Below are 22,863 nucleotides of genomic sequence, written 5' to 3' on the forward strand. Positions count from 1 at the left end.
TCAGGGAACTAGATCCCACATGCACGCCACAACTAAGAGTGCACATGCCACAACTAAGGAGCCCTGGAGCCTCAACTAAGGAGCCTGCCTGCTGCAACTAAGACCTGGTGCAACTAAATAAATATTTTTAAAATAATAATAAAAAATAAATAAAACTGAAGACTCATGTTTTTACATTTGGAGAATCCTCTAATACTATTTTCTCTGATAATTTCATCCTATAATTGATATTGTATCACCACATGATATACAGGAAAGGAAGCATAATTTCTGCATGATTTCTATTTATTGGATATTAGACCTTCTAAATTGACTTCATTTCCCTCCTTTCTTATTTTCCTTCTCTTAACTTTTTGTTAACTTTCGGGGCGATTTCCTCAACTTTATCTTCCAAACTTTCTATCGATTATAAACTTCGGCTACTTTATTTTAATCATGAAGAACTCTTTCTTGTCCTTTGCTCCCTTGTCAAAGCACCCTACTATTGTTTTATGACTGCAATATCTTATCTAATCTCTTAATGGATTTTAATTATTGGATTGTGTTTTTTCCATTTTCTCTTAACGCATTGTCTGCCGTTTCCCTGTATCAGTTTGTCTATTTCGATCTCTTCCTTTCATGTGGAGACTTTGCTTAAACATTAAGTGCCCCTTGCCTCTCTGTTTATTCTTACGTGGGAGGGAACAAAAACTGCATGCAAGTTCTGCTTGCATAATGGGCCTCCCTGGAGCGTGAATAATCACTGGCTGACTGTGCTTGAATATCACCAATGAGGAGGAGCTCATAACTCACCAAGCAATTGACTCCTCTTTTGAGAAGCAGGAGTTATTCTTTTGAACCCTGAGCCAATATCTGTCATCTTAGAACTTTGGTTTTAGTTCTGTCTTAAGTTTGTGTGTTAAAGTGATATTTCAGGGAGATTTTGTACATACACTTTCTGGTTAGAGTCATTTAAAAGGTAAACTTCTTTTAAAAAGGCAATTCTAGGGTCTGTATGGTAGTGATGAAGTCCAAATCCAGCCTTCCACGCTAATCATATGACTTTGAACCTCTCCCAGGTTTGATTTTCTTGGCTATACTGTGGTGATGACGGTGATGATGATGGTGGTGGTGGTGATAAAACCACCTGTCTCAAAGAGTTCTTGAGCAGTTAGGCTTAGCCACGTGCCTGGCAGACTAAGTCGTCTATAAACACAGGGATGATGTTTCCACCAGTTGAATGTCATACCTCTGAGTCAATCGCTCAGGAGACGTAGCTGATACATTTTCCCTGACCTTAGGACCAAGTTTTCGAGGGTGAACTCAAAACTCAAAGGGCAGAAATAGAAAGTTCAGCCTCATTACTGGGTGTCTTGTACCTCAGTTTTCCCAAACTACATTGCACAGCATCGGATAGTACAAACCTGCTTTCCCTTTCCTGCAATTAAAACCTCTCCTACTATGAATTTTCTTAAAGCTTTTTCTTCTGATTACAAAAGAGGAAAAATGCAAATGCATACTTCTTTGTTTAATGCAACTACAGAGAAGTATCATTTCCCTGGGCCTCACTGGGCCTTGGTTTGTTGGGCTGAGGACGGCCCTGCCGATCTTGGCTAGGGCACCTGGCCTGCCCGTAGATTTCCTGCTCCCCCAGCCCTCGCCGGGGCCCCACAGCCGAGGAGGCCAAGGAGACAGTGTCCTCCAGAGAAGCATGTCGCCGCCACCTCCCCGGGGCTGAGGGTCTGAGAGAGCTGACTCCGATCCAAGCTGACACCCAACAGGAAGAGCTGCTGTCGGCCCTGGGAGATCTGGTGTCATCTATGATTAATCCTCAAAGCCCAAACCCAGCAAGTTTCTGATTAAACGATGGCATCCCAGAGTCCCCGTCACCCCTGAGTGGAGCTGTGGGTTTGGAGCAGCCGTCTGGGGCCCCTGCCAAGGGACCCTGGCAGCTGTCAAGACAGCTGTCGGGGGCTTCCCTGGTGGCGCAGTGGTTAAGAATCCGCCTGTCAATGCAGGGCACACGGGTTCAAGCCCTGGTCCGGGAAGATCCCACATGCCGCGGAGCAACTAAGCACGTGCGCCACAACTACCGAGCCTGCACTCTAGAGCCCGTGAGCCGCAACTACTGAGCCCCCGAGCCACGACCACTGAAGCCCACACACCTAGAGCCCGTGCTCCACAACAAGAGAAGCCACTGCAATGAGAAGCCCGCGCACCGCAACGAAGAGTAGCCCCCGCTCGCCGCAACTAGAGAAAGCCCTGCACAGCAACGAAGACCCAACGCAGCCAAAAATAATCAATCAATCAATAAAATTGCCATCTCTCAAACCACTAAAAAAAAAGATAAAAAAAACCAAGAAGACCGGTGTCGGCCCCTCCTCACCTTCTCAGGGTCTGCGCCTCCCCCTCCCCCTGCCCCCTCCTCCACCGCCCTTTCTCCAGAAGGAGAGCCGGCCCTTTCCCTCAAAACCCACAGCCCCAGCTGGGCTCCTGGGGGGAGTGGCTGGGCATGACAGCCTTGCCCGTCACCATAAGGAACGCCGCCCCGGGGGGGTGACAGCGTGTTCCTGCCCAAAACCGCGGGGATCAGAGCCGAGACGTCATTCCCGGTGACGGGGACGCTTCTGGACTCAGGAGCGTGGTTGGCTGCTTTTTTTTTTTTTTTTTTTTTTTTTTTTTTTTTTTTGCGGTACGCGGGCCTCTCACTGTTGTGGCCTCTCCCGTTGCAGAGCACAGGCTCCGGACGCGCAGGCTCAGCGGCCATGGCTCACGGGCCCAGCCGCTCCGCGGCACGTGGGATCTTCCCGGACCGGGGCACGAACCCGTGTCCCCTGCATCGGCAGGCGGACTCTCGACCACTGCGCCACCAGGGAAGCCTGGTTTGCTGCTTCTGACCTGATGAATTACTAGCTGATTAGAACCTCTCCACTCTGCAAATGCTTCTATCAAAGACTTCTAACGAGCTTCCACGCGGCCATGAGCAGCCCCACAGTTACCATGTGGCCTTCTCTCCATTCCCAGAGTCTTGGGACCTCGAGGCCAGTGGCCTTCCCGGCTGTCCATCGGTGGGAACAAAAGCCCTTCTCCCCCAGCAGCTCCAGGCCGTGGTCCACTGCATCCCCATCACCTGAAGAGATGCCCTGGGATTGTGTGGCCTTTGCTTCCAAAGCAGCGGGCCCCTTTGTCTGCAACCTGTGGCCTTGTTTCAAGTCATATTATCTTTCCTCTTACAGATCCTGCCCATCAGACCTCCACATCCAGAAGGAAACTGGCTCAGGGAAGGACCAGCCCCAGCCAGAAGGAGTAAAAGGAATACAAGTCACCTCCTGTCTATTGGGTGCCGACTCTATGCCAGGTACTTCACGTGTGTCTCCTTTATGTAAAATAAAGGGAAAGCGAGGTTACCTGGGACTTGCCAGGGGAGTGGGGAGGGGTGGGTTCCAGGCCGAGGGAGGAGCAGGAAGCAGGTTCTGAGCAAGCGGGCACCTGGTGGAGAATCAGAGACCGTCAGGCGAGGCGCAACCGTGGGCGCTGGTGGGGGGCCACCCTCAGCTCGGAGGTCAAGACAGAGATGCTGAAGTGTGTCACAGCAGCAGCTGGGGCCACACGGTCCATGTTTCCAGCGAATGGCGGAGGAACGTGAGACCAGCAGCTGCCACGGAGTTTGTCCACCGGCAGGTAGTCTCCTTGGCCTGTAAAAACTTGAGCAAAATAGCCCTTCCTGTAGAATGTGGCCCAGGAGCCTTGAACCTGCTTTTTCTGGCTGTTGTGTGTAGAAAGACAGATGTGGTCTAGGGTTTGACTCAAGACCAAGCCAGACCCTGCTGAGGGTACTGTCCGAGTTGCCATCAACTCTGGCTACAGCTGAGGGGAGGGAGGACTGTCCAGCCTGATAGGTTGTTAAAGCTCAGGGCCTCGGCGTCTAAGAGTGTGTTTCCGAGCAGATGTTTCATCCAGGTTCCTCCAGGTGATGGGGCCAAGTCAGGCTGAGTTACAGGGAAGCGTTTGAGAAGAGAAATACATTTGAAATTGTGGTCAAGGTGGGTTTTTTTTTCTTTTGAGCCTAGCTATACTATCCAGAGTTCCTGCCCGTGAAATATTTCATACATTTTTATACATACACACACACACACAAATAAAAATGTATACGTGTATCTATGAAACAACAGTAAAACGGACACGTGTGTCCCAGCTGAAGCAGTATTTCCCAGGATCACACATGTCATCTATGTGTCCCACAACGTCACAGCCATCCTGCTGCCCTCAACCTTCTGACGTTTATCAGACCCCTGCTCCTCAGTACAGTTTTGCAGTATATCCTCAACCATATAGCTGAGTTGCGTGTGTTTGGGAAATTTCATGGGCGCTCCCCTATCGCACGTAATCTTTCGCGACTTGCTTTTACACTCAGCGTCACCTCCCCGAGGTCCGTCCGTGTTGACGCATGGAGCCGTAGTTCTTTTCCCCTGCCCTGCTGTAGGGTATGCCATCGTTGAATACGCACATTAGTTACCCCCTCTACTTGTGTCGGGACGTCTGTATGGTGTCCAGGTTTTCTGGATACACGATGCCTCTGTTGAATATTCATGCCCGAGTCTCCAGCTCAAATTAATGGGGAGATTCTTGAAGGTCTGTAGCAAGGACCAGGCATCACATGTGGCCAGGCTTACAGGGCTGGGAAGCAGAGTTATGCACCCAGAGAGTGGCCTCTTGCCACTTCTCAGGGGCCCTCGGGGTCTCTCACTGCAGCTCCGCCTGGCAGACCAGCTCCCTCCGCTTCCATAGCCTCGACCTGCCTGGGGCTCTGCTTTACTGTGGCCAAGTTCTGGCCTCCACTGTGGCCACCCTGATGCCACCTTCTAGCTAATTCCCCACAGCACACTCACCCGCTCCACTGTCTCTTTGGCCCATAGGAAATTCCCAGGTCAAGGGATTGGACTAGTGCACCCAGCCTCGGGATTGGTCCTCTTTGGAGCAGGTCAGTTGGCTGTGGCTGGAGGGTTTATTTGGTACAGACAGGATATCAGGGCTGTGGCCATCTGAGGACGTGAGCAGGAAGGCAGATATTACATTTTGGCGTATCTATTTCCCTAGACTTGGCTGTCATCTTTGTTCATTTTTCTTTTTCTCCTTTTTCAAACTATACACATAATACCTTGATACGTGTGTGTGTTGTAAACACTAAAACAGTATAGGTAACGTCCAAGTCCTCCTGGCCTGTAACCTCAGAATTCCTCCCTCTTCTTAGATAGAATCAGTATAATCAGATCCTGTCAAACTTTTCCCCTCCCTCCTTCTTTCCCTCCCCTCCCCTCTCCCTATTTCTCTCTCCCCTTCTCTCTCTTTCACACACAAACACACACACACATACACACACTTACACACACACACCCCTACCTATATAATTATAGGTGTTGCCTTACATGAATGATTTTATACTGTGTTGTGATATTTTTTCTGACACTAAATGTACAGTCTTTTATTGACACCAAATACGTGTCATAGTTTCACACATCCACCAATTCTCTGACACCAACTGGGTGTCCAGCAATCCAGTTCAATTCTGACACTAACTGTCCGGAGGCAGCAAAGATGCCACAGGCTAAGGGCTCAATCCCACAAGCCTGCCCCCGCCTCGGATGTTGGCCCCAAACCCAGGGCCACCTGCCCTCTGCCTGAGCAGCTCTAAATCAGGGTCTCCCACAGCCTCCTCGCCAGGTGCAATAATTTGCTGGAATGGCTCACAGAACTCAGGAAAACACTATACTTATTATAACAGTTGATTTTAAAGGGTACAAATGAAAACACATATGAGGAGGTCCGGAAGGGTCCCGAGCACAGGAGCCTCTGTTCGCATGGAGTTGAGATGAGCCACTCGCCCAGCATGTGCTTGAATTCAGAAACTTGGAAGCTCTTTGCCCCCCATCGTTGAGGGATTTTCATCAAGGTGCTATTATGTGTGTGATTGATTAAATCATTCTCTGTTGGTGACTGAGTTCAATCTCTAGCCCCTCTCACCTCCCCTGAGGCAGGAATGTGGGGCTGAAAGTTACAACCTTCTAATCACTCCCCTGGTTCTTCTGGCATTCAGCTCCCATCCTAAAGCTACTAGGGGCCCCTTACCCAAGAGTTATCTTGTTATACAAAAAGCATTCACACTCTTGTCACTCTGGAGATTACACTCTGTGCTGGGAACCCGGGGCAAAGACCAAATATATTTTTTAATTATACCGCATGTATGTGTGTACATTTTTACTTTTATATTTTTATTTTTTTAACATCTTTATTGGAGTATAATTGCTTTACAATCGTGCGTTTGTTTCTGCTTTATAACAAAGTGAATCAGCTATACATATACATATATCCCCGTATCTCTTCCCTCTTGCGTCTCCCTCCCTCCCTTTACTTTTTTAAATAAACGATGTCTTGGGATCTTTTTATGTCACCACATCCTTTCAAAATGTTATTCTATAGTACAAAAGGATCATGAGGTATCTGCTGAAGAATGTTTGGATTGTCTACATTTTTGTCCTATTATAAATAGTGCTAAATTTTCAAGTAAAAAACCGGGGGGAAATTAAATATCCATTATAGGGAAATGAAGAAATAAACTATGGTATATTCTTGCAATGAAATAATACATCCAACAGTTAAAAATGAATAAACCAATAAAAATTAAGGGATTGCCAGATTAGATTGAAACAACGAGATCACACGTATACTATCTACAGGAGGAAAAACCTTACATCCAAAGGTACAAAGAGGTTGAAAGTAAAAGGATAGAAATATAGACTATGCTAAAAAGAATCATAAAAGAGCTAGAGTGGCTTATATCAGACAAAATAGACGTTAAAAGTGTTACTAGAACTAAAGAAGAGATTTCATAATGATAAAAGTGTCAACCACCAGGAAGTTGTAACAGTTATAAATATAACCTAACCCAAACAACAGAGCCTCAACATACATGAAGCAAAAACTGACAGAATTGGGGCTTCCCTGGTGGCGCAGTGGCTGAGAGTCCGCCTGCCGATGCAGGGGACATGGTTCGTGCCCCGGTCCAGGAGGATCCCACATGCCGTGGAGCGGCTGGGCCCGTGAGCCATGGCCGCTGAGCCTGCGCGTCCGGAGCCTGTGCTCCGCAACCAGAGAGGCCACAACAGTGAGAGGCCCGTGTACCGCAAAAAAAAAAAAAAAAAAAAAAAAAAACAGAATTGAAGGGAGAAATGTAAAATTCAACAATAATAGATGGATGGAGATTTTTAATACTCTACTTTCAATAATGGATAGAACAGTAGACAGAAGATCAACAAGGAAATAGGAGACTTGAACTTGGACTTGTCTATAGTACATGCCACCTAACAGCAGAATACGTACTCTTCTCAAGCACCCACCTGGAATGTTTATGCGGGTCCATAAAACAAACTAAAGTAAGTTTAAAAGGATTGAAGTGTGATCCAAAGTATGTTTTCCAACCACAATGGAATTAAATTAAAAATCAATAACAGAAAGTAATTTGGGAAGTTAACAAATATGGGAAATTAAACATCACACTTCTAAATAACCAGTAGGTCAAAGAAATCACACAAGAAAATAGAATATTTACTTTGAGACAAACGGAAATGAAAATGCAACATACTGAAACTTAAGTGGTGTCACTAAAGCAGCGCTCAGAAGGAAATTTATAGCTATAAATGTTAATACTTTTAAAAGATCTCAAATCGGTAACCTAACCTTCCACTTTATGAAACTAGAAAAAGAAGAGCAAACTAAAACTGAAGCAAGCATAAGAAAGGAAGTAATACTATTAGGACAAAAATAAATGAGTTAGAGAAGAGAAGAGCAATAGAGAAAATCAATGAAACCAAAAGTTGGTTCTTTGAAATTTCAACAAAATTGACAAACCCTTAGCTAGACTGACCAAGAGAAAAAGAGAGATGATCCAAATTACTAGAATCAGAAATAAAAGAAGGGACATTACTACCAACCTTACAGAAATAAAAAGCAAAATAAAAATAAAGGAATAATATGAACAGTTTTTTCTAATAAGGTAACTTACATGAAATGGACAAATTCCTAGAAAGACAAATTACTGAGACTTACTCAAGAAAAACAGGAACCTACAACAAGTAAAGAATTAGTAATCAAAAACCTCCCTACCGGGGCTTCCCTGGTGGGGCAGTGGTTGAGAGTCCGCCTGCTGATGCAGGGGACACGGGTTCATGCCCTGGGCCGGGAAGATCCCACATGGCTGCGGAGCAGCTGGGCCCGTGAACCATGGCCACTGGGCCTGCGCGTCCAGAGCCTGTGCTTAGCAACGGGAGAGGCCACAACAGTGAGAGGCCCGCATACTGCAAAAAAACCAACCAAACAAAAAAAACAACAACCTACCTACCAAGAAAAGCCTTCCTTGGTGACCTCTACCAAACAAAAGACAAAAGTATGCCAATTCTTCATAAACTCTCCAAAAAAGTAGAAGAGGAAGAAACACTTCCCAATTTATTCTATGAGGCAAAATTTACCCTGATGTCAAAACCAGTCAGACATCAAAGAAAACTACTGACTAACATCTCTCATCAGGTATGGATGCCAAAATGCTCAAAAATATACTAGCAAACCAAATCCAACAAGTCCATAACTAACTGGGATTCATAGCAAGAATGCAAGGTTTGTTTAATACCTGAAAATCAATTAATGCAATATATTAATAGAATCAAAACTAAAAACTATATGGTAGTTGGATGCAGAAAAAGCATTTGACAAAATCAAACATCCTTTTGTGACAAAAATACTCAGGGAATTTCCTCAGCCTGATAAAGAATGTCTGAAACACACACACACTTAACCAGGTAACATCATACTTAACAGTGAAAACTGAACGCTTTTCCCCTGTGATCAAGAACAAGAAAAGGACGTCCATTCTTGCCTCTTCTATGTAACATTGTGTTAGAAGTTCTAGCCTGGGAAATTAGAGGGGAAAAAAGAGAGAGAGAAGAAAAGAAAAGAAAAGGCATCCAGATTGAAAACACAGAAGTACAACAATGTAACTGCAGATGACATTATCTTATATATAGGAAAATCATATAGAAAACGTCCTATCCTAAGGAATCCACTAACAAACTATTAGAACTAATAAATGATTTCGGTACATTTGCTGGATGGAAGAGCAATATACAAGTCATTTATTGCATATCCATATGTTAACAATGAATTTTATTCAACAAATAACATTAAGAATACAGTTCACATTTACAATGCCATCAAAAAGAATTAAAATACTTAGGAATAAATTTAGCAAAAGAAGTGTACGCTGAAAACTACAACACATTGCTGAAAGGAATTAAAGACGATCTAAATTAATAGAAACACATCCCATATTCTTGGAGCATGACACTTAATGGTTAGATAGTAATACTGTTCAAACTGATCTACATATTCAACAGATTCACTGTCAAAATCCCAACTCCTTTTTTTTTGCAAGTATTGACTAGTTGATCCCTAAAATTCATATGGAATTGCAAGGGGACCTGAATAGCCAAAACAATCTGAAATGGGAAGCACAATGTTGGAAGCCTCATACTTCCCAATTTCAAAACTTACTGCACATTTACAGTAATGAAGACAGTGTGGTACTGGCATAAGGGTAGACGTGTAGGTCAATGGAAGAGAATTGAGAGTCCGGAAATGAACACTCACATTTATGGTAAATTGATTTTTGACAAAGGTGCCAAGACCAGTCAATAGGGAAAGAAGAATCTTTTCAGCAAATTGTGCTGGAACAACTGAATATCCACATGTAAAAAACAGTTGGACCCTTACCTCACACCATACACAAAAATTAAGTCAAAATGCTTCATAAGCCTAAATGGGAGAGTTAAAAGTATAAAACTCTTAGAAAAATAAATAGAAGTAAATTTTTATAACCTTGAATTAAGTAATGGTTTCTTAGATACACACCAAAAGCACAAGTGAAAAAAGAAATCGGACTACATCAAAATTAAAAACTTTTGTGCTACAAATAATACCTTTAAGAAAGTGAAAAGGTAACAACAGAATAGGAGAAAATATATGCAAATCATATATCTGACTTGTATCCAGAACACATAAAAATTCCATATTAAAGACAAAGATCCAATTTAAACATGGGCAGAGGATTTGAATAGGCATTTCTCATGCACAAATGGCCAATGTGCACATGAAAAGATGCTCAATGTCATTAGTTAGTGGGGAAATACAAATCAAAACCACAGTGAAATACCACTTCCCACCCATTCAGATGGCTGTACTAAAGAAGATGGACAAGAATAATTGTTGACAATTAGAACCTCATACATTGCTAGCAGGAAAAAATTAGAACCTCATACATTGCTAGCAGGAATGTAAAATGGTGCAGCCACTTTGGGAAACAGTTTAGCAGTTCCTCAAAATGTTAAACACAGAGTTACCCTATGGCTCATCAGTTCCATTTCTGCATATCTGCTCAAGGGAAATAAAAACGTGTTGACAAAAAAAGTGTACATGAATCTTCATAGTAGCATAATTCATAATAACCAAACAACCCAAAGTTATCAATGGATGAATAAACAAGATATGATATATCCATACAATGATAAAGTATTCTTTAATAAAAAGAAGTACTGAAACATGCTGCGTACAACATGGATGAACCTTGAAAAGAAGCCAGTCACAAAAGACCACATGTTGTACGATCCCATTTAAGTGAGATGTCCAGAACAGGCAAGTCTATTGAGACAGAAGATAGATTAGTGGTTGTCTAAGGTTGGAGGAGCAGGTATTGGAGGGAAATGGGGAGTGACTACTAAAGGGTATGAAGTTTCTTTGGGGGGCGATGAAAATGTTCTAAAATTAATTGTGCTGATGGTTGTACAACTCCGTGAATATACAAAAAAGCATTGAATTGTACACTTTTAAAAGGTGAATTGTATGGTACATGAATTATATCTCAACAAAGCTGTTTTTAAAAATGAATGAATTAGGTCTGTATGTATCAACCTAGATAAATCTTAGTAAATGCAGAGAGAAGAAAGCAAGTTGAAAAAGGAAACAGGAAAGCATATAGCATGATCCCATTTATGTGAAACTGTAAAACAAAAAGTATAGCATATATTGTTTTTGGAAATATAAATTCTTAGTAAGATATAAAAACTTGGAAGGAAAGGATATACTCCAACTACAAAACTCTCCCTCTCTCCCTATAATTTTTGCTTTAATTTTATGGCTTATCCATCCATCGTTTGTGTTTAGTACATAAAGAAATATATGTCTATTCATATCCCTTCCTTTCTCAAATAAAAGGTAGAATATATATGCTTTTCTCTACTTTTTTTTTCACTTAACAGTGGATACTGGAGATCTCTCCAAAGTTTATAGAGCTATTCCAGTGAGGCTCTTTTATTAACCTTGTTGGGGTTTATGTCTAAAAGGAGGGGCGCTAGAGATGGATGACTATATGCAGACACTGAAGGATGAGGAGGATGCCTTGTGGGAGAATGTGGAGTGCAACCGGCACATGCTGAGTCGCTACATCAACCCAGCCAAGCTCACCCCCTACCTGCGCCAGTGCAAGGTCATTGATGAACAAGATGAAGATGAAGTGCTTAATGCTCCCATGCTGCCGTCCAAGATCAACCGGGCAGGTAACCTCAGGAAATAACTTACAGTTAGCTGTAGCAAAATGAAGTTTCTCTCAGTCAGGGATGTTTAACTAGAGTCCATAGACCTCTACCCACCCCTGGTCCCCCACCAAACTGTCCATGGGTAGAGAGGGTCTATTAACTTGGACAGGGGGAAATTATATCTTTATTTTACCAACCTAAGACTTAGCATTCCCTTCAATTATGGATGCAGGTAGGCAACAAATCACAATGATTAGCAATACTTGTGTCTTTGTCAACAGTAAACATTACAGATATCTTCTTATCACATTACAGCTATTACAGATTTCCAAAATATCATTTACACTCATCTTTCCCTTGACATTATAGTAGTTATTAGACCTGCCAAGAGATTGGGTTATTTAATGCATTAATAAAGAAGCACATTTATTACTGAGTCACAAATTTAATATTTGTTAACTGTATCTTATTATGATAGATTCCCTTTGTAATCCAATGCATTTTATCTGTTTGAAAATGTTATTCTGATAAAGGGTCCATAGGCTTTTCCAGACTGCCTAGGGGTCCATGACCCTTTGTCACATTCATTAAAGGTAGGTAGTAAGTGTGGTTTGTGAACATTGTTTTGGTTTTATATACATCTGTGTGTATATTCACATATATGTTTGTAGCAAAATATGTCTTTGTGTGTAAGCATGCGGTCACAATGTAAAATACATTTCTTTCTGTGGTTCACAGTTTAAGAGGTTTGAAACCCACTTGCCCACAGTATGACTGGTGATAAGTAGCTCATATGCTATGCCTCTCTTTTGCATACATGACAGACATCACTAATCGCAGCATGTTTTCATACCGAGCTTGGATGTAACTTTAGAATCCCTCTCAACACGGTGCTCCAGGCAGCTTTGACAAACAATCAGTTGACACAAGATGAAATTTATTTATTATGTCTACCCTAGGGGAAGGATTGAGTTTTAGGACCTCAAGGGAAGAAACAGCTGAAAATAAAATGCTTAAGGAAGGGGCAAGAAATGTAAACAATAAGTGGAACCAGTAGGATAAAAACTGAAAACTGCCAAGGAAATTACACTTAGATTAAAAATGTTTCCAGACTATGTGATAATCCCATTGAAGAACATGGAGCTATTCCTGCTTCCTGTGACTTCCACCCAAATACTAATCTTCCTAGTCTGAGTCCCAGAGAACCATATATTATTCTGTAACCACTGCTGTACATCCCTCCTCCTTCAATCACAGATGCCTGTATGGTTAATTTTAGCCCTGGTCAAGTGGGAAGCTCTTTCAGACTGTTGGTTTCCTATGGCTGCTTCTGGTTCTACCAGTCTTTTGGAGAAAGGAAACTAACACTCAATATCCCTGCTGAGGGCCTGGCACTTTGATTTACATTATCTGGACTGTAAGATATAACTCAGGAGTGACAGGTTGTGGTGAGACTATCTTCTTAAGAGTGTACTGACTGGATGTGAGCCCAGCATAAGACTGGATTTGGAGACTTGCATCCAATCAGATATGTACGCTTCTGCCCACTGAGTGATTTGGCCTTTCCTCTAGGCCGACTGCTGGACATTCTACATACGAAGGGGCAAAGGGGCTATGTGGCCTTCTTGGAGAGTCTGGAATTTTACTACCCAGAATTGTACAAACTGGTGACTGGAAAGGAACCCACTCGTAGATTCTCCACCATTGTGGGTAAGTGGCTTTACCATCAGCATTCGGACTGCGATGGGAGGGGTGTGTGTGTGTGTGTGTCCAGTGGTGGGACAGTTCTAAGGTTATGGATCTGTGACATCAGGACAGTGCCCCAGTGGCACTTATGAACTGTCAACCACTTACTTCTGCCTGATGATGAAATGTAGGTCACAGAGGAACAAACTGAATCAAGAGGAAAGAGAAGTGGGTGTTTACTGAACACCCCCCATGAATGTTGGTGGGGTGGAGCTCCCCCTACCCTCTGGATCTTGTCCTTGCCTTGCCTACCCTCCTGCCAGTATCCCATGAACCAGAGCCCGTGCTCAACTTGTCATCTTAATTTTCCTTCCTAAATATTCTTAAATCAGTCTTTTCTCCGTATACACCACTATCCTAGTCAAGACCCATACAACCCTCTCAGCTCTTCATATCCATTCCTGCTCTGATCCAGTGAGTTCTCTACTCCTCATGTTCCCCTCCCCTACCTAAAACCTTTCCGTGGCTTTCCACTGTTTCCATCTAAAGACCCCAGGGCAGCCCACAAGGACCCTACATGGTCCAGCCCCTGATGATACTCCCAGCCTCACCTTTCTGCCTCTCCCTCTCTCTAAGCTCCAGCCACTTTGGTCTTCCTTCAGTTTCTGAAATGTGCCAGGTTCCTCTTCCCTTCCCATAGGACCTTGGCAGTGTTGTTCCACCTTCCTAGAATGTGTTTTCTCTCCTCAATACTGGAGCTCATCCATCAGCAGCCTTCTCTAATGCCTCTGTCCACTCAGCTGGATCTGGTCCCCCCCACCCCATTACACACTCTCATAGTCCCCTATACCTTTACTTTGTGCAGTCCTCTCAATCTGTAGTTTTCTTTGTGTGTGATCACTTGCTTTTTTAATGTCTGTCTCCCTTACCAGACCTAAGCTCTACCGGGACCAAGGCTGTCTTGCGCACCCTGAATCCCCGGTGCCTCATGGGTAGTAAGAGCTCAGTAAAACGTTGGTGAGTGAATGAGTGGACGAATGACACCTGCCCCACGTCTGGAACCCACTTCTTCCCCTCCCCAGTCCTCAGGCCTGACTGGGTGCCCCCCTCTCCACAGTGGAGGAGGGCCACGAGGGCCTCACGCACTTCCTGATGAACGAGGTCATCAAGCTGCAGCAGCAGATGAAGGCCAAGGACCTGCAGCGGTGTGAGCTGCTGGCCAAGTCACGGCAGCTGGAGGACGACAAGAAGCAGCTGACGCTGACGCAGGTGGAGCTGCTGACCTTCCAGGATCGGTACTACAAGATGAAGGAGGAGCGGGACAGCTACAACGACGAGCTGGTCAAGGTGAAGGACGACAACTACAACCTGGCCATGCGCTACGCCCAGCTCAGCGAAGAGAAGAACATGGCGGTCATGCGGAGCCGGGACCTCCAACTCGAGGTGAGGGCCGCGTGGCGGGAGCTGCTGGGCCAAAGTGAGGGAGCGGGGAGCGAAGGCCACTGGGGCAAAGACCACCAGGCGGGCAAGGGCAGGGTTTAACACCTGGCCAGGTGAGGGAGCAGGGAAGACACAGGAGTTCTGGGAGCCTGGATCCACGATGCGCATGCGCATGCCAACCCCGTGAGGCTTGGCGCCGCAGTTTAGCGCCCAGATCCACTGCGCATGTGTGCACATGTGTACACAGACCCAGTGAGCTTGGTGTCCCGCTCAGGAGCCCTCTGGGCCACTGTGCGCATGTGCAGACTTGCGCACCTGGACCCGGTGGAGCTTCCCTCTTGCTCTGGAATGAGGACCCACCAGGCACATGAACCAGACATGCGCACGTGGGCCCAGCACGTGGGCCCTGCACCCGTGCTGGGTGAGGGGTAAGATGGAGGATCAGGGGCCTGCCCAGCTCCACGGCCCTCGGGAAAATCAGCGAGGAGGTGGGCACAGCACCTGCCCCGTGGATTCATGAGATCCTGGAGGCCGGGACTCTGCCCTTCACAGCTGTATCCACAAAGCGCAACATGTCACGGTGGAATAGTCACTTATCAATGAACAAGCCAGCAGCCAAATGATAGGTGTCATTCATGAGTTTACCTCCAAAAGGGAGATGGAGAAGGGATTGCTTAACTCATTCATTCCTTTTATTATGCACCGCCTCGCACCGGGCTCTTTTCCAGGGATACATAACTCAAAACCAAAGCCCTGCTGTCGTGGAGCTCACATTCTAATCAGAAAAAAAAATGCATCAATAGCTGGTAGTAATACGTGCTATTAAGAAGAGGAAGAAAAGAGTTTAGGGATGGTGAGTGAGGGGTGCTGTTTTTTTTTGTTTTTGTGGTACACAGGCCTCTCACTGTTGTGGCCTCTCCCGCTGCAGAGCACAGGCTCCGGACGTGCAGGCTCAGCGGCCATGGCTCACGGGCCCAGCCGCTCCGCGGCACGTGGGATCTTCCCGGACCGGGGCGCAAACCCGTGTCCCCTGCATCGGCAGGCGGACTCTCAACCACTGCGCCACCAGGGAAGCCCTAGGGGTGCTGTTTTAAATAGGATGGTCAGGAAGCGTTCCTGAGAAGGATACGCAGGAGCAGAGATCTGAGGAAAGGGAGGAGCCAGCCATGCAAGTCTCAGGGGAAAAGCAAAGAGCAAGTGCAAAGGCCCCAGGTAGGGGCCGTGCTTGGTGTCTTTGAGAAACAGCAGGAGAACCAGTGGGGCTGGAGCCAAATGAGCAGATGCGAGATGGCCAGGGTCCAGATCCTGGGGGCTTGGTAAGAACTTTGGAATTTATTCCAGTAGTGATGGAAGCCACTGAGGGATTGAGAGCTGCGAGGGACAACTGATTTATATCTAGAAAGATCACTCTGGCTGCTGGGTGGAAAATAGACTCTCAGAATATTTATTAAGCACCTGCCATGTGTAAGGCACGGTGCTAAGCACTGTGGGGGACATAGGCATAAATAACCTGATTTGTGCCCAGGTCACTTACAATTTCGTTGAACCAGACAGATCAGTAAACAATCCACTAGAATTCAGGTGAATTGAGTCAGTGGCATAGCAGGCAAAGAGCAGGAGCTTTTAAATCCTTTGGATTTGACTTCAAATCTGACTTCTGGCTTCTGGCTTTACCACTTAGTTGGTTCTTGGCCTCAGTTTCCTCATTTGTAAATGCTAGTTACATGGAAATGAAAATAATACCTACGCCCTAGGATTGCTGAGATACTGAAATATGTCTTTGGCAAGATGGCTGACCTAGTAGGCACCCACTTTGTGTCCACTTGGATGGGACTGGGGATCTAGACCCAGAACAGGTCACTTGGGTTCATCTTCCAAGACTCTAAGGAGGATTGTGTGTGTGTGTGTGTGTGCGCGCGCGCGTGTGTGTGCGTGCGCGCGTGTGTGTGTGCGTGTGCGTGCGCGCGTGCGCGCATGCGTGTGCGTGTGCGTGCGTGCGTGCGCGTGCATGCGTGCGCGCGTGTGTGTGTGCGTGCGTGCGCGTGTGTGTGTGCGTGCGCGCGCGCGTGTGCGTGCGCGCGCGCGTGTGTGCGTGTGCGTGTGTGTGTGTGTGTGTGTGTGCGCGTGTGCGTGTGTGCGTGCGTGTGCGTGTGTCCAGGAAGCAAGGTTTCTGTGCTGTCTCATCTAGGATTTGGAGGTGTTAACCTGTGGCGGAGCTTTAAAACTTTCTCTCCTAGAACTTTCTCCTGTTTTATGTTTTTCTGGCCATATAGTAACAGTGAGAAACCATATCTAGAACTTGAAAGAACATCTGGCCAGCTGAGTCCTAGGCCATTTCTCAGGCCCAGGCTGCTTCCCTGCATTCCTCTTTGTTCCTTCCCTCAGACCACAGGCGTACAGCCGAGGTCCCTTCCTTGCTGAAGCCACCACCCTCTACCTGCCAGATTTCTTGAGATGTTCCCCCCATAAGCCTAGAATTTGGTGCCCTCTTCCTTGCAGACCTTGAAAACAATCTTCTTCTTCTAGGTGTTTTGCCAAGGCTGATTAGTTTGGGGAAGCAGCCAGGCTAAGTCACAGAGGTTTGAGAAGCTTCCTCCTGGTCTCAGTTCCTCACACTCGCCTCCTGGGTGAAGCTCAGCACAGCTGGAGAAGTTGTCCCATTTCCAGGGGTAGTAACTGCCTTCTCCTCCAGGAAGCCACTCTTTCTTACACACTAAGTCTGGGCAGGTCCTTTAGGCCAGAGATCCTGTCAATGGCAGCAATGCCATTTGTTCAACTAAAATCTTGTGTGAAACACAAGAGGCCAAAACATGTGCATATGCAGAACTACTGTGGGGTGTGAAGTCAGGTGGGGCCCGGATCTCCCCACTCCCCATCTCTTTGCTCACTTCTATAACACGAGGGTTCTTGAGGGAATCTTGACTTCTGAGGATCAGAGTTTGAAACCCATCCTAAAAGACCTTTAAAATGGATAACATACCTCAGGGAAACACCAGGTTGGGTACCTTTTATCCTAGTCTGTAATCTGTTCCACCCCACAAAAATTGCCTGAGGGAGTCTTCCAGGGGACATAACTGCTTTAGAACTGTTCTAAATTAATGGATCAGGACCTCTTCCTCAACAAGGAGGGGGTGGTTCGTTTCACTGGAAGAGGTTTCTTTGAGGCCTTCTCTGTCACCAACTGGAGGAAGGGGGGGGGGGGCAGAACGCACAGGTCATGCTGGAAGTCCAGTAGGATCTGCGAGGCACTGCCTTTTCTGAACGTTTCCTGCCAACCGCCTTCTCCCCTCGGCACCCTGTGGGTGTTTCAGATCGACCAGCTCAAGCATCGATTGAATAAGATGGAGGAGGAATGCAAGCTGGAGAGGAATCAGTCACTGAAACTAAAGAACGACATTGAGAACCGGCCCAAGAAGGAGCAAGTTCTGGAGCTGGAGCGGGAGAATGAGATGCTGAAGACCAAAATCCAGGAGCTGCAGTCCATCATCCAGGTGAGGGCCAGTGCGGGCACAGTGGGCAGAAGGGAGGATGAGGGTCGGGGATGGACATGCCTGCCTGGGTGTGAGTCCCAGAGCCACCACTTGCTGACCGCAGGACCACAGAGAATTCATGTCACCCTTGGGCACCTTAGTCCCTCCTCTGTCAGCGGGGGTGACCACACCGCCCACTTCTCAGAGACACGACATTATGTGAGATAAAACTTGTGACGATGTTCCCTTGGCCGAATCACTCCATGAAAATCACCATTCACACAAAATCACTGCCCTGGGTGCTGTGAGAAAAGTACATCCGAGAAATCTTCTTGCCTTAAAGATTCCAAGAAACTCAACTCTCAGCTCTGTGTGATTTGTTAAAACTTCAAGAGCCTCCCCACCTTTGCCATCACAGGATCATCTGTAGGTACAGAGGAATAATATCCCAAAATACATATGCAGGGAAAGAGAAAAGGCACCCGCCCCTTCCTCCAGAATGATTCCCCCCACCCGCCAGGATTGGCTGCCTGGCGTGGAAGGCTCTAGTTCAGAGCAGAGGATGAGTCCCGGTTTAGTCGGAGAGATAAATTGGTATTTCAGGGGAGGCATCTGGAAGGCAGACCAGCCCTCTCTTTGTGGTCACCCGTGAAGTGTGTGGAGCAGCAGCAAGTGCTCCTCTGAGCTCTGATAAGAGCCGGGGCAGAACAGTAGGCATCGAGATGTGTCTGCGCAGAAGCGGGTTTTATGCTTCTTTCCAGGTGATAAAATTCATAAATAAGAAGCTGCTTAAGGGCCCCAAGAGACAGCGACCCTTGCCTCTCTCTGCTCCCCTGGCCCAAAACCTTCTGCTGGCTCAGTGTGTCACCGGCGCTGTCTTCTGCCGCCTTCCGGGCCCCACGCTCCCTGCCCTTCCCGTGCCCCCAGCACCGTTAAATGTTCCCCCCTTCCGCACTCCCTGCCCGCCCAGGCCGGGAAGCGCAGCCTGCCAGACTCGGACAAGGCCATCCTGGACATCCTGGAGCATGACCGCAGGGAGGCCCTGGAGGACCGACAGGAGCTCGTCAACAAGATCTACAACCTGCAGGAGGAGGTCCGCCAGGCAGAGGAGCTGAGGGACAAGGTGGGGCCCCTGGGAGGTCGGGGCAGCACCCACCCAGCTGGCATCCTCGGGCTGGGAGCCCCTGTGCACGGATGTGCGTTAGTGGAACCTCCAGAGCCCACGCTCTCTTCCAGGGGCCAGGTCTGGCCCCTGGTATAAATTTCCTGTGCGTCAGCACCTGCAGTTGCTTGTGAATGACTAAGCGTCAGCACGGCACCTGTCTTCCCCCTGGCTGAAGGCCACAGGAGGGCGCATGTGGCGTCCACCCTGCCTCCCGCTCATTCCCTGGCACGTAGTAGGTCCACAGCAGGTCTCCGTTGATGGACTGGCCTTTTACCTTGGTCCCTTCTGGTCAGAGAGCTGACTCTCACAAGGTCAGGCCCTGTGGGGAGGGGCAGGCCGGCTCGGGGAAGACGCAGCCAGAAAATGGCTCTCCGCCCCGATTGATGACCGCCTGATGCGTGTGTTGATTTCCCCCTGTGCTCACAGTACCTGGAGGAGAAAGAGGACCTGCAGCTGAAGTGCTCGACCCTGGGGAAGGACTGCGAGATGTACAAGCACCGCATGAACACCCTCATGCTGCAGCTGGAGGAGGTAGAGCGGGAGCGGGACCAGGTACGGGCTGCCCAGGGCGGCTGCGCGGCAGGCCTGCGGGCTCCGGGCCGTGGGGTCCAGCAGGAGGTTTTGTCCGGGGCAGTGTCATTAACTCCACCGGAATCGCTCATGAATCCATCTTTCCTGCTTCCGATCCCAAAGTGAATCCTATCCCAGTTCGTTTGAATAGCATGGGGGCCTGAGCTGGACCCCGGCGGCCTGGGCTTTAGAGTAAGATGGCCAGGTCCAGACCCTGTCACTCTTCAGACGCGTGGCTGCAGGCAAGCTGCCACTCCCTGGAAGCCTCGTCTGTGAAATGGGAAGAATGATAATGGTGCCACTCGCTAGGGCGGAGGGTGGGCTCCAAGGGACACAGCCGGGGCTGGACAGACAGGGGCTGTGGCATGTTGTTCAGGATGGTATCGACTGAAACGCCCAAGGGTCGGAGTCCAGAAAAGGGCCAGAGGCCGTGGGACTGACGCGTGGACTGGGGAGCGGGCGTCTGGGTCTGACTTGGGAGCGTCGGGGCGAAGAGCCAAGCGGCCTCGTCCTCCTCCTCCTCCTCCGGGCAGGCCTTCCATTCCCGGGATGAGGCGCAGACCCAGTACTCCCAGTGCTTAATCGAAAAGGACAAGTACAGGAAACAGATCCGCGAGCTGGAGGAGAAGAACGACGAGATGAGGATCGAGATGGTCCGGCGGGAAGCCTGCATCGTGAACCTGGAGAGCAAGCTCCGGCGCCTGTCCAAGGACAGCGGCAGCCTCGAGCAGGTGGGACCGGCCGGGCGCGCGCGCTCCCGCAAGGAAGCACACCCTTCCCTCCCACACCCAGAACGGCCGTGCCCCTGAACCGTCGCGTGTCTGGGTCGTGATGAGTAGAAGGCGCTCATTTGGAAGCTAGAAGAGGCAGGACAAAACCCTGGCCTGGCCGCTTGCTGGCCGGGTGACCTCGGGCGAGTCACTTCCACGTTAGGACTGCACCTCCTCCTCAGGTGACCTCTGTCGGCCGTTAGCCTGCCACTGGGTTTCCTTAAACCCCTCTGGACGGGCATCAGGTGTAAGACGCCCTGCTCCCTTTAAAGTCAGTAGGGCCTGTGAGGAAACCGTCATTTATCTCGATATGAAGTTCAGGCACGTGTCACAGCGGGGCCCCAGGCGCTCCGAAGTGAACGATGCCATGATGAAGGCAGATGATGTTATCGCTCTCGTAGCTGTGGGCTTGGGTGCCTTTGTCTGCAGGTACTGTGCTAAGTGCCTTCCGTGCCACAGGACTGCCCGCCAGGACAGTAAGATTGCTGTCTTCCTTTGCCAAGGGTAGAATCCAGACACGAGCAGCTGAGTAACTTGTCCAAGGGCATTGCTAGTCAGTCACCTGGGGAAACCAGCATAGGACCCACCCTCCCAGCCCCTCGCCCAGAGGACTCAGATCTAGTGCTGGACGCAGATCCAGGAGCATGACATTTCAACGCAAGTGTTGTAAATTACGCGTTGAAGGGGTGCTGTAGGCGCCCAGGGGAGGAGGCCTCCATTCTGTCAGGCTTCCGGGAAAGACTCCCTACAGGAGAAGCCGGCTTCGGGACCTCCATTTGGGATGCTGTCCCCGGACTTCACCTGGCCAAGTTCTGACCCCCTTCTGGGGTTGGCTGGAGTGTCAACTTCCCCGGCTAGGCCTTCACTGGTTCCTGTTGGAAAGCAGGAGCCTCTGTGTCATGCCCTCAACTCTTGCGCGTTTCCCACAGTTTGTAATTGCGCAGAAGCTCCATGTAGGCCCCTCTGTTTGTCCAACGTGTAGCATGGTGCCAGGCACAGGGTGGACCCTCGGGGAACATCTGCTGAATTTATGAACGAAAGCTGTGACGGTGCCTGGCTAGGTGAGGAAAGATGGGGCTGTATTCCAGCCCACGGGGACACCACAAGCAAAGGCCTGGAGGTGTGACAGCCATGGCATGCTGTCGGCAGGCTGCGTTGGCAGGTCTGTCTGTCATCCATGGAGTGGGAGGCGGGGACAGGCAGGAGGTGGGCTGGAGGGGGTCGCAGGAGGGAGCAGAGTGGGCCCGTCGGCTGAGGAGCTTGGTCGCGAGTTATTCTTGGACGTGAAGGATTTTGTGCGGGGAAGTAAGGCCAAAAGCTTTGGGTTTGGAGGCAACGTAGCGTGAGGGTGTTGTGTGGCTCTGAGGGGATCAACCAGAAGTTACTTAATATTCTTGCACCTCCGCTTCAGATAATGGCTGTAAAGTACTTAGGACAGTACCTGGCACTGTTTTTATCATGATCCATTCATTCAGCCACACTTCTTATATTTGTAGCTTAGGCACAGGGCCTGAAATTGTGGATCTGATGGTGGTGTATCAGATAAGGGGCCAAGACCATCTGGGAGGCAGTCCCTCTACTACTGTAAACAGCACAGTGCGAGGGTCTGCGCCAGGGCCCTGGCGGGAGGGAGATGGGGGCGGGGGTCTTGTGAGGAGGAGAGTGGAGCTAGAATGATAGGTCTTGGCATCGGGCCGGACACGGGGGTCAGGAAAGAGGAGGAGGCCATCCTGAGCTTCAAGCTCGGGTGCCCGAGGGAGTAGTGGCGCCATCAGAGCTTGTTCCTGCGCGTGGCGGCTGCTCCTCCACGCCCCATCACGGACACGGCCTCCCCTTGTCTCCAGAGTTTGCCCAGGAACCTACCAGTGACCATCATCTCTCAGAACTTTGGGGACACCAGCCCCAGGACCAACGGTCAGGAGGCTGACGATTCTTCAACCTCAGAGGATTCGCCAGAGGACAGCCGCTACTTCCTGCCCTACCACCCGCCCAAGCGCAGGATGAACCTGAAGGGCATCCAGGTGCTCGCACGCAGCCGGGGAGGCGCCAGGGTCCTTGTCAGGCCATTCCGGGGCAGGGGGTGGGGACCGGGGAGCTGGGGGCCCCCTGCCGGCGGGGGAGCAGGCAGCAGGGCCTCCCGTGGGCCG

The 22,863-nt window shown here is 48.4% G+C and overlaps 1 protein-coding gene across 6 annotated transcripts in view; it reads left to right on the forward strand.

Annotated features, from left to right (window-relative positions):
- CARD11 (caspase recruitment domain family member 11) overlaps positions 1 to 22,863 on the forward strand; it is a 108,759-nt gene that overhangs the window by 66,490 nt on the left and 19,406 nt on the right. For 4 of the 6 annotated variants that reach the window (XM_081256682.1, XM_081256678.1, XM_081256677.1 and 1 more), the window contains 9 exons: positions 3,216 to 3,337; positions 11,424 to 11,636; positions 13,188 to 13,325; positions 14,419 to 14,744; positions 18,053 to 18,232; positions 19,182 to 19,334; positions 19,803 to 19,928; positions 20,480 to 20,677; positions 22,561 to 22,737. In XM_081256682.1, coding sequence (XP_081112808.1) covers positions 3,331 to 3,337; positions 11,424 to 11,636; positions 13,188 to 13,325; positions 14,419 to 14,744; positions 18,053 to 18,232; positions 19,182 to 19,334; positions 19,803 to 19,928; positions 20,480 to 20,677; positions 22,561 to 22,737 — 1,518 coding nt within the window. In that variant the 5' untranslated portion in view covers positions 3,216 to 3,330. Of the gene's footprint in view, positions 1 to 3,215; positions 3,338 to 11,423; positions 11,637 to 13,187; positions 13,326 to 14,383; positions 14,745 to 18,052; positions 18,233 to 19,181; positions 19,335 to 19,802; positions 19,929 to 20,479; positions 20,678 to 22,560; positions 22,738 to 22,863 lie in introns of those variants that run through there. The other 2 variants (XM_081256680.1, XM_081256681.1) reach the window with 2 other exon arrangements.

Source organism: Mesoplodon bidens (assembly GCF_964165515.1).
Source record: "Mesoplodon bidens genome assembly, chromosome: 15".
Taxonomy (NCBI): domain Eukaryota; kingdom Metazoa; phylum Chordata; class Mammalia; order Artiodactyla; family Ziphiidae; genus Mesoplodon; species Mesoplodon bidens.